The 12,524-nt window shown below is 31.7% G+C and overlaps 1 protein-coding gene across 2 annotated transcripts in view; it reads right to left on the minus strand.

Annotated features, from left to right (window-relative positions):
* The window catches only part of LOC118186124 (uncharacterized), a 111,662-nt gene that overhangs the window by 91,039 nt on the left and 8,099 nt on the right, over positions 1–12,524 (minus strand). For both annotated transcript variants that reach the window (XM_085809351.1, XM_085809350.1), the window contains exon 2: positions 5,639–6,329. In XM_085809351.1, the coding sequence (XP_085665477.1) occupies positions 5,639–6,329 (691 nt within the window). The remainder of the gene's footprint in view (positions 1–5,638; positions 6,330–12,524) is intronic.

Consider the following 12,524-nt stretch of genomic DNA (forward strand, 5'->3'; position numbering starts at 1 on the left):
AAAGCATCCCTACTCGTCACGGAAAAATATCTAACATAGTTTCGGCCACCGGTGGGAAGAAACTATAGAGCCTTGAGTATAGCAGTACTGCTAGGCCAGTGAGAACTCAAAGTCAGAATGAATTGTGAAATTAAATTATGAAAATAATTGCAGCTTGCATTTTTCTTTTTCCAAAAACGTGAATTGTTTCAGAGCATGAAAATATTTTATAAAAGAAGCAAATAAATGCAATGCAAGATTCATCAGGATCTAGACTCGCAATAAAACTGGTTAATTATATAAATATATAGATCACATTTTACTGGCTTCAGAAATCTGCATCGCTAGGCAATCGTAGTATAATAAAAACCTCACTTATGTGCCTCTTCTAAATTCATCAGTGTGAAATTTTGTATGCTTTTTTTACTGCTGTGATTTTTTAATGTTTATATTCCCGTCCGCAATACAACGAATTTCCGCTTAACCTCAAAAGAAGTCCAAACTCGGAATATAAAATTTAAGAAAGCTTAAAGAATCAAACTGCTCAGTGTACACATGAGGTTGTGAAAGCATGATATTACTGCAATTTCCATCTTAACCAAAATATAGTTAGGACTCAAAGATAATTGTATATTTACAAAACTGAAATATCTCTGGCGTTTCAGAAGTAATTAAGATGCGAGAATTATTTTTTAATTAAGCTAATTTAATTCAAACTACGAGAAGTCGCAAAAATTAATCATCAAAGAAAATTGTCACAATTCTTTCAGTTGTTGTTGTTCAGTTGTTATTTAGGTTTACCTCCGCATTATAAAAAAGTTAATAGTGAGCAATATTCAGGGAAAAAATACATTAAGGAAAAATATAAGAGAAAGTCAACATAACTTGAGAAAATTTAGGGAGAAAAGAAAAATTTTAAGCATATCAAAATTTTGGAAAAGTTAATAACAGTTAGGCAGATCCGAACTCACGAGTTGACGATAACTGTTCTACCGCGTTAACCACTATACTCGGTAGGAAGTAGAGTTTTTTTTGGTTAATTTTACAGGAAACCCAAAGAGGTGACTTGATAAAGCTTTATATCTGGAGGGGTAAAATGCTGCTGAAGCAGTGCCAGTGTCTCAGCGAAATTATAAGACGAGGCCCACCTTCCGTAAACTATACGTAATTTGGTAAAAAAGAATTTGTAGGAAACTGGATGATCATATGATAGACCGCGATCCGGACGACCATGCATTCCTGTTGAAGTTGTTGCGGAAGTGCATAATACGATTACTGTAAGTGCAATGCATACTGCCAGAAGTGTTGTCCGCAGTTTGGAAGTACCGATGTATATTTGGTCTTGTGTTTTATATTGTCAATTGTCCTTTACAACTATCAACTTTGTAAATGATCATATGTCATTTGCAAAGATGTTGTGAAAATGCAATTTTCGTGGTACATGTATCGTGTCAGCGCCATTTGTGGTTTTTCATTGCGCTGATCAATTTGCGCAGAAAAGAAAAAGGTGGGTGCTGCCATTCGAAAATTTCGAAATTTTGTGACTGTAAACGTAACCGTGAGAGCTCTATTGTTTTAAATCATCATAATCTCGAGCGCATACCTTCAAATAACAATATCTGAAATTTCATTTGGATTGGTTGTGCGGATAGGCCTCTAAGAGGCTCATATATCGTTTAATTGTTTTTAATGACCACCTTGCACAGAAATATGTAATGAAAAAAACTTTGCAATATTGATGGCGTAGAACGTTGAATCCGTAATGAACTGCAAACTTAGCAGTCGAGGCATTTTAAATATTCATCGTTTCATAATATATATATATATATATATATATATATATATATATATTGCTTCCTTTGCTTTATGTATATATATATATATAGAGAGAGAGAGAGAGAGAGAGAGAGAGCAAAGGAATTTACCCTGCAAAGAGCTAGTTGCAAAATACAAAGACATTACACGTTACAAAGAAATTTGCCTTGTTCCTGCTAAAGGTGATGCCAGATATCAAATTTATGAAACCTGCATTTTAAATTATGTGAAAATGGTATTCTTACCATTTAACGGCTAAGACGTTAAAAGTGGGGAATAATTTTTGAAAATCAGTTGCTATCTGAGTTATCAAATAGTTGAAATACGTTCATGAAAACGGACTACCTGAAAAACACTGAATGTAGCAAGAAGCTGTAAATTGATGTTCCGAGTAAATTAAGCAACAGATTCTAGTAACGATTAAATGATGAGTAGTACTTTACATGCTACGGTCGAAATCAAAGACTTACTTGCTAAGGCTTAGATGTAGCATCGTACTTGCTTAGGTCAAAAGCAATACAGCTTTTGATAAGCTCTTTTCATATTCTCATCGCTATTTGGTCTTCATCTTGCATTTACTCATTATAAGTAACTTATAGTATTTGTAAATATACTCATTATAAGCAACTTGTAAATATACTCATAAGACGTAAACTTATAAATTTATTCATCATAAGTAATTTACACAATATTACAAGTTATAAATTTACTCATACTTCATTTAAATTTATTCATCGTATTTGCTCATTAAATTTACTTATATTACTTATTATTATTACTCATTCCGTTAATGCTATGCAAAAATTGCGGTTTTTATCCTCAAGTAAAATATCTTATTGAGAAATAATTTTTTAAAATTTCTATTGTTATCAACTGACCACAAATTGAAATTTTGGCCAAGAGCCGTGCCATTTATCTTCTGTAATTAATTCTTCATTTTGATGGAACTGAAAGAACACCATATCCTGTGTGCTTGTTAATATTTTTTTCAAATTCGTTTCATACTAATTATAAAAATTTTACAATTTTGTGGGAGCAGGAAAAAGTTATTTGTTTAAAAGTGCTGCAATAAAAAACAAAACAGCCTAACAAGCAAAAGTCTAAAACTCAAACATGGAATCATCGGTAGACTGACAGTTACTTTTGCGACGAAGCAAAAATACTTAGCAAACTAATAGAATTACTGAACTTAAGGCGGAAGAGAAATATACTAAGAAAACAACAACAACAACAAAAAAAAAAAAAAAAAAAAAAAAAATGCTTCCCTGACGAGTTTTATTTACTAAAAAAAAAAAATTTATTTCCTCCCTCCACTGAAGCATAGCGAACAATGCGCTTCAGAAACAAACAAATCCGTAGTGAAAAAATAATATAAAAAGGTAAAGACGTATTGAAGTGCTAAACAGATTTTCCATTGTAGTCAGCATATTGTTAGTAGAGAGTAAAAATCAAATTAGGGATAAATCAGACTTTCCACCTCGAATTCCGAGAATTTCCACCAGCCGAAGAATTATTTATTGCTCTTACGTTGTTGACATAAGTGAGAGTTCTGCCGCACTCGAATGAGCACCATTCAAGCGGTAATTCTAAAGGTCGATAATTTAAAGGCAGTTAATTTAACGAGTACTACCGGCTACAGGTGTGAGAAAAGAATATGTTAACATTTTCTTGGCGTTTTGTTTTAGAATTAACAGAGAGCCCCCACCTCTTGTTTGTTTTTCTTTAATATAGCTGCCACTCCTTGTTTCCTTTTCTTTACAGTGCTTTGCTATACTTCCGTCATGGTTGATTTGTTTGCTGTAGAATCTTTGTTAAGGAGATTTAGCATTATGTTATCTGATTTAAATCAAGTATTTCAAAACGTAAAAATAATTCAGTTAAATGTTATTTCAGCCGCCGTCAAATAGAATGATATAGATGCCGTTTAGAATTAAGCTTTACCTAAAGTCGTTTTTACTTATACGAGAAATATCGTGTATATTTCGATAATTTATTATTTCCAGTGGAAATATTGATTATAATTTAACTTGAAGTTCTTAATAATCTTATGTATAACTGATTATATAGTTTTACTTACATAGGTATGAAGTTATCCAGCCCCAAGACTACAGTAGCCCTATTACCGGCTGTAATACTCACGCCTAACCTGTCCTGATAAGACGACTCCATTACGAGCATCGCCGAGCCAGGACAGAGTACTCACTACCGAGTACTGCTTAGTGAGTGTGATATTTAGCTGTAACATCAAGATCTGCTCAAGCCCCCATGATGAGAAATACAATTTTACTTACACGTTGATAAGACCCAACCGTACAGTCATATTCGCATTCCACACCCTAAGGTTAAAGTTAACAAAATACTAAAACAGATCAATAACTTAGGTTTTGCATTATATTGCAAGGCTAACTGTGAAATTTTCTGTTGGATCGCAAATAAGAAAACTGAGCTGTGATATATGAAAAGTTCTGTTGAAAGATTCTCTTTTAATCTTATACTAAGCTTAAACATGGTTTGGTAATTTTATAAACTTTAACAAATAAATTTAGACAGCTGAGGATTGAATACGAATTTTTCATTTTATAGAGGTTAAAAATGCGGCAGAAACTTCAACTACATTTTTGGGATATTGTTTTAGACTGGACGTAACTTAACCCAAAACAAACTCTAACAGCACTTGCTATAGCGGAACGTTTAAATAATTAAACAACTAAAATGCTTGCTTCTTTTTATATTCATAAGGGCTTAGAAAAAGCTCACTGTCACTCTTCAGTACTAAGGACACATTTATCAGATCTTACCAAAAGAGTATCTTTAAATAAGCTTAGATTTAGTAATATTAACTAGTACTATATTTATAAGGTAACATATTTATAAGGGCTTAGAAGAAACTCACTGTCACTCTTCAGTACTAAGAACACATTTATCAGATCTTACCAAAAGAGTATCTTTAAATAAGCTTAGATTTAGTAATATTAACTAGTATTAATTGGTTAATAAAATTAATTAGTATTACTAAATCTTTATTAGATTTTTCTAAAAGAAAAATGCTAAGATAACAGAGATATAGATAAACAGAGATCAAATAATTGTTGAAATTGAAATTAATTGCACTTTAATTATTATATTATTTACTAGGTAATATTTTATTAGATTGCTTATTTGAAATACATTACAGTATTTTTCAAACTATGTGTTGTTTAAGTGAAGGAGGTGCGAAAGATTTCTTCCGCTAAAAAGATGTCACAAGTTAAAAAACTACAGAAACCTTACTGCTCATAACAATTTACTATACCGCCAAAATTACTGAATCTATAAATATTCTGGAGGTTGTTCTTTTGTCTGTATAAGATCATCAGTGCAATCTGAACATTTTACTAAATTATTAAGCATTGAACTCCTGGCAGAAATCACTTATTGCAACAATTGAACACCGCAGAAATTGAAAAAAAAGGGGAGAGTGTGTATGAAAGGAACAACAATATACGATTATATGTTGGTCGGTATAACAAAACTGTACAGAAAACTCCTCAGAATTTCACGATATCTGTGTTCATTGAGTTACTATTCATTGCAAATTCCTTTAAATACAGATATTTAATGTTAATAGATACTTGGACATAGACGTATTCTGTGACATCGTTGTAGAGTGCCAGGTTACATCAATTATGCAGCAAAAATGAAATGATAAAAAAAAAATTCAGTTTAACTTCCGTAGCAAAATGAATAGTTTAAAAAAACTCTCATATACCCAAGAACAGTAATTAGCAAATCAGAAATAATAACTCGGTTGTGCCTTAAAATAAACTGAAATTTAAATTACACATAGTATTTTCAAAATTCTTACCTGATCTATAGAGCAAATTGTATTTGTAAGCCCGGTTTGTTGTAGAACCAACTGGTGAAGAACCACTAAGTGCAATTGCAGAATCTGAGTCGCTGTGATAACCAGATATGTCTGTGCTGCTGTCGTCGTGATCATCATCCCCGAACTCTTTAATCAGTTCCAAAATTTGCTGACATCCTTGAGAAAATCTCATGAGTGCTGAAGCCACAACTGCATTTGGACTCATATCTTTAACTTCTTTCCGAAGTTGCGTGAATTGAAATAAGGCGTCCTTGTCTGTTTCAATTCTACGTTGCAGAATGTTAAGCAACGTATTCATTGATTGGTTATTCAATGTGGGTTCGATCACATTGAGAAGTGTTTTATTCTTAATAAGTCTTTCCTGGATTTCTTCCTGTCGGAGACTCAACTGCCGTTGATGGCTGGCTTTGATAGGGGCAGGTCCATGGGAGATTGATCTTGTGACTGGTTGTTTCGGTGCCAAACTTAACTCGTCTAACTTTTGCACTGCATTTTTGTACCGGTGGATGACTCTTTCGAATTCTAATTTCAAAGCCTCATGAAGATTCATCAGGGTATTATCAGATGTTCCAACCATTCCGTGTTGGCCCAAGCCTTTTATTGATTTATCCAAAGCTCTCTTCCTTGAGCTTATCAATTTCTTCATTCTCGGCTCCGACAGCACTATAACCTGAAAGTATCAAAAATATTCAATTTTAATTCTTTCATTCTGGAATTTAAACATTTGTAGCTTTGATTTTAGAACTATAGATTTTACAACATTATGACATATAAATCTATTTTATACTGAATTTGCCAGTTCTAACATTCAACTTTACTTTTAACATATGTTAACTGTTTTGAACACTTGAAACGCAGGACAATTCATCGCGGCGTCTATTTGTTGTTACCATAATTTATTGCGAGGTCAGTTTTTCGCAGCGCAACTCATCGCATCATAATTTGCAGTACGTTTATTAGAGAGAATATCCACTTCGGTGGATATTATTAAGTCCAAAACTATTTCGAGGAACAGCCGACCGGCTCTAAGTTTGGTGGAGAGAAACTGGGTGGAATTAAAAATTTTCTTTTCTTCGTTTTAATGAGTTGTCACGAGCTCATGTTCTACGATGAAAGTTATATTTTCTGTTATAACAAAACTAGCATTAAAAGCTGCCTTTCATTATAAACACTACTATGCATACAGGGTCTCAAAAAAGTGATGGGACACTTGTGCTTTACAAAAGAAAACTGCAATAAAATTAATTTAAAAAACATATAAATTTTTTTTGGGTGTGTTTCATACTTAAATTTAGTAACAATTATTACATAATATACACTTTCTCAAAATATTAAAATATTAATCTAATAAAAATACAATTGTTTAGAACGGAGCAGAAAATGGCTCACTTAAGTGATGGGACACTTACTTTTCCATCAAATATTTATCCAAAAATTTTACTTTTTAAAAGGTTTTAATATTTTGTTAGATTTCCTTTTACTTTTAAAACATGATTTAATCTTCTTGGGATGGATTCGACTAATTTTTTTGTGATTTCTGGAGTGATTTTACCCCATTCTTCTTGAAGCACCGATTTTAATTGTTGTTTTGAAGAAATGGTGTGTTTGCGAATTCTTGATTCCAATTTTCGCCAATTATTCTCCATGGGATTTAAGTCTGGAGATTGTGGTGGTGTTTTTATTATTTCAGGATAGTTATACATCAGCCAGAGTCTAACGTTCAAAGCACTGTGCTTGGGGTCATTGTCCTGGTAGAATTTAAATCGTTATGAAGGTTCAATTTTCGTGCTGAAGATTTCAAATTTTGATTTAAAATGTCAATATACTTGTACTGATCCATTATACTGTCAATAAAAACAAGATTACCAACTCCAGCGGACGACATACACCCCCATACCATAACTCCTCCTCCACCATGTTTTACTGTTGGCACCAAGTTCTGTTTGCGAAATTCTTCCCTGGGTTTTCTCCACACCAAGATTCTACCGTCAGAACCAAATATATTAAATTTACTCTCATCAGCAAATATAACCTCATTCCAGTAATCAGAATTCTTATTTATGTTGGATTTTGCGAAAGCCAGTCTGAGTTTTCTATTCTTTTCACTTACGAAGAATTTTTTCCTGGCTGCTCTACCGTGATATCCAGTAGATCGAATTACTCTTCTAATAATTTCAGAATTAACAATTACTCCATATAATGCTTGTAAACCAGCAGCAACTTTAGGAGCACTCATTCTTGGATTTTTTTTTAAATATTTCGAACAATAATTCGCTTTATTCCATTGGATAGCTTTGATGGTCGGCCAGGTCTTCTTTTATCCTGAATCATATGATTCTTTTTATATCGTTTAATGATATTGAAAACAGTTGAATGACTGAAGTGAACTGTTTCAGTAGTTTCTCTAATAGAATTTCCACGTTCAATATGCAAATTAATAACTAATTTTCGAATTCCAGGCAAAGTTTCTTTTCGTTTAACATTCATGGCTGCACAGAGCTAAAAAGCACAAAAATTCCAAAACAAACTGGAGAGAAATACTGCAGACGATTTTATAAATTATTGACAATTGCTTTTGAGTAAAAATAAATACCCCAAAAGATATTTTTATTGCTTACTTCAGACGACTTTTGTTGCATAGTACGTAGTGTCCCATCACTTAAGTGAGCCATTTTCTGCTCCGTTCTAAACAATTGTATTTTTATTAAATTAATATTTTAATATTTTGAGAAAATGTATGTTATGTAATAATTGTTACTAAATTTAAGTATGAAACACACCCACAAAAAATTTTACATGTTTTTTAAATTTATTTTATTGCAGTTTCCTTTTGTAAAGCACAAGTGTCTCATCACTTTTTTGAGACACTGTATATTATTCCCCATCATCGTAAAAAATAAAAATAAATAAAAGAACTTTATTCCTTAAAATGAATGTTAGACTGATTTGAGATGTTAGACTGATTCCGGAATGGAATCAGTCTAACATCTCAAACAAGCGTTTGTTACTTAGAATTAAGAAAATAAATAAATAAAAAGTTTTTAAAATGCAAAAATTATTACAAATGCTTTGTACAAACTATGTAAAAAAAAAGTTAGAAACATAGTTTATTAACTATTAAAAAGCTTCAAAAGTTCGGAATATTGCTATTATACATTACAAACGAAATGTGTTTTAATATACATCAATTAGTTATTTTATTATAAAGTAATATAAAGTTTTAGTTTCGATGTATGTGATTACGGCAAAGCTTCTACGGCTATCTGCCTAAGGAGAGAGATGCCTTCGTGGAGGATGTTTTAAGGGAAACTGGCTCGTATACACGTTACACATGGGTAACGCCACGAAAACGCCCATGCAGCCAGCCCCTTCTCGATATTCGAACCTCGGACTGAACTACCAGTGTTCAGTGATTTTACCGCTCTGCCGCTGGTGGGCCTAATGTAATATAAAGATTTAAATAATTATGAAATCGTTTATTGTTTTAAAAGCATTCGGCTTGGTAACTAATACTAAATTGATTAAATTTGAAAATTAAATTAGAGATAGTAACGATATAACGTAAGATACTAACGTATATTAAATATATATAACATAAAGGACGTTTTTTCAAACTGCAATACCGAGAAACATCTAAGCGCGAGAGCGCTTGATAGACTTGATGGATTTTATTTGGTCAGGACGGGAATTTACTTGCTAAATAAAAAATTATACATCTCATTAGAAAGGTAAAAATTTAAAAACATGAAAAAATCATGCTAGTATTTCATTTTTCTTCTGAAATAAAAATATCATCTACTGCTGTTAATTCATGAAATTAAATCTTTAATGTTGAATAAAATTAAAACTCAACTCAAAAAGAATTTTAAAAGCTGTGTTCCTGAATTACATTTTTGAACGTATATTCCTATAAACAAAAACATTCAAAATATTAAAAGGTGTTATCGTTTAAAAAATTAAAACTTACATATGGAGAGAGCTTTGCAATCTATATATTGCTACTAAATTTTAATGTAATGATTAGATCTTATTCTGGATACTGATGATAGCCTATATAAGAATTATATAGTTAAAAATTTTACACTCTAACAGTTATGGGGTATTAGAAATGTAATTTTTATGCAATTCAATAGCGTAAAATACACTAATTAGAAAACATCTTTTAAGATGTTTATGCAAGTGACTTTTTAAATTGTTAATTTACGCGGTGTTGAGCCATGTACTTTTATGATATTAAAGATAAATGATTATAAGATTTTGCATTGTCTGTTGCCAGTAACATGATGATAGCAAACATGATTTCACCGCAAACAAAAAATAATGAACATATCGATGATGACTTTCTTAAAAGTGCTTAATGAAACAAGTGACTACAAGTAGCTTTTCAAAGGCGTATAAATTACAAGAAAGAGGTATGCAGGTCATCGTATAGGTGAGTTATGATTTTTTCTGTTTTTACACTTTTAACCTTTTCTTTCCCCCCCCCCTTAGGCTGCTTGACAGCTCTCAGTTTGTAACATGTAATTATGAGAGGTGAGCAGTGTAATTTTTACAAGTCTGAAGGAATTTTTATAATTATATGCTTTATTTACCTATTCTCCTCTTCTCAGTCCTCAGTAAAAAGAAAAAAAAAATTCATAGACATTTCTAATTATGTAGTGCGGATGATATAGTGAAGCTGATAACAATTACTTAATTAAACATTTTGGTTTTTTCGCTGTATTTTTAGAACCAAGGCTTCATATGGGATTATGCTTAAGGCACACTAATTGCAAAACTGATCAACGATACGATAAATATATAGGAAATAATGACGTTATGAATTGCTGTTGCGATGAACTGTGGTGGCGATGAAGACGCAGGGATGAATTGCGGTGGCAATGAAGATACGTTGCAATGAATTGTGATGAAGATGAATTCTGTGTTCTGAATTGACGCGACAGACATTTTTTTATCTTCAACACGTTTTACTTCCTAACCACCCTCTTAAAATTATTACATGCGCTTCAAAATATACATCAAGTTTTACAAGTTAAACCATAGCCAACACAGATGTACAGATTTTATCTTTGAAATTACATATTAGAACTACCATATTTAATAACTTAGCATGACTTTTTATCTTGCGTATTTATAGTATTTCGAAGTGATTCTGGAAATTATAATATGAGCATAAAATTAATTACATGCACGTCATTTTCGGTCACATGATACATAAAGCTGTGCGAAATATAAATTCTTATTTTTTTATTACAAAAGTTTCAATTATATTAATGCTTCTAAAGGGCTTTCTAAAGAGAAAAATATTTGTAATGCAAAAGTCTAGTCCTGAAAACAATTGTCAATATTATATGACTTGAATCATTTTCACATGAGAGAAAGAAACAAAAAGCACGACGACTTAAAGATTATTAAAAAACTGAACATAGTTAAATACAAAATTTCGTTTTCTAGCATTGCTGCAAATAATAATTTGAAAGCAATGCCTCTAAATTAATATTTCTGTTACGGTAAAAAAATCCTTTAAAGACCTGCAACCGAAAATATAAATGCAGAATTCTCTTTAGTAAATATTTATGGAGGATTTCAAAAAAATTTAATTAATAATATTTTGGTTAATTTTGATCACGAAGAGGATGAATTCTTTTATTTTACTAAACTGAGCGTAAAAGGTTTTTTTTTTCCTTTGACGAATATTTTATGAGGTGTAAAAATTTTAAGTTTCTCTTACTTTTAATGAAACGTATTATTAACTACCGTAGTCTGAAAGTCTAAATTATTTTACCGTATTCCGAGTACTTTTCCCTCCTGCGTTTTATTGCCGAGTTTTGCAAATTAAAAAAAAATATTCGCTTAAATTCCTCCTTCCTCAATGCGTTCAAAGAGCGAGCTTTTCTAAATTTTAAAATGGATTCGGTCACGTTTCCGAGCCTTTTCCTTCTAACTATTGAACTTTATGCTAGTCTAATGCAAGAACCGGTAGATCATAGTAAACATGAATTGACATTCAATCTACTTATTGGATGATTTGAGGCTTAAGGAGCAGCAGAGACAATAATAAGAACGAGGAAGATTCAAGTTACAGGAAAGTAGAAGTGAAGATATCTAATTAGATATTATAATTTTAATATCACTATGTATTCCTACTGGAGTGTAAGTTTCTTTTAAAGAAATAACACTTTCATAGTTACCTACAATTTATCCATGACTATTTTTTATTTGTTATGTTCTTATTATAATCGCGTCCTTCGGAATTTAAATTATTCGCGTAATTTTGCACTCTCGATTTGCGTGGAATAAAATTATTCAGAAAAAAGGGGGAAATATGCGAAAGAATACGGTCTTTGTCTCTTAAACTGAAGATGTGTATGATGATCAGCAATTCAAGAGTATTTTAGTTGTATTATCCCTTTTTTTCTTTTAATGCATGCAGTATATTATGAAATTCCAGTTTCTGTTTGATGTACGGTACTTTTATGCATATTTTTACTAAAACGTTTACTGAATTTGAGATTTCGAGACACCTACCATCTTAAAATTACATTTGCATGTTCAAACAGCAATACTGTCAACAGTTTCCAGCCTTAAAATAAACTGAAAAATTTGATCAGAAGCCTATAAAATAGAGGTGGATAACCATTATCCAAGAGCAGCATTCGGGCTTTCGGCGTGGCAGTCAAAGTCACTGACAACTTCCCGTCAGGGTAGCAGAATAGTATTCGGATTGGCAAATTTATGACAACGTACAAGGAGTATCCTAGATTAGTTTTAAAGGAACAGAATTTGCGAACTTAAATTTTGTTAAATTCGTATATATTTTAAGTAAATTTATCAATTCAAGGTTCTATTTACAGACCGCAATTTC

This window comes from Stegodyphus dumicola, chromosome X2 (assembly GCF_044657685.1).
Source record: "Stegodyphus dumicola isolate Sdum_Otavi_A_Nest chromosome X2, ASM4465768v1".
In the NCBI taxonomy this organism is placed as follows: Eukaryota; Metazoa; Arthropoda; class Arachnida; order Araneae; family Eresidae; genus Stegodyphus; species Stegodyphus dumicola.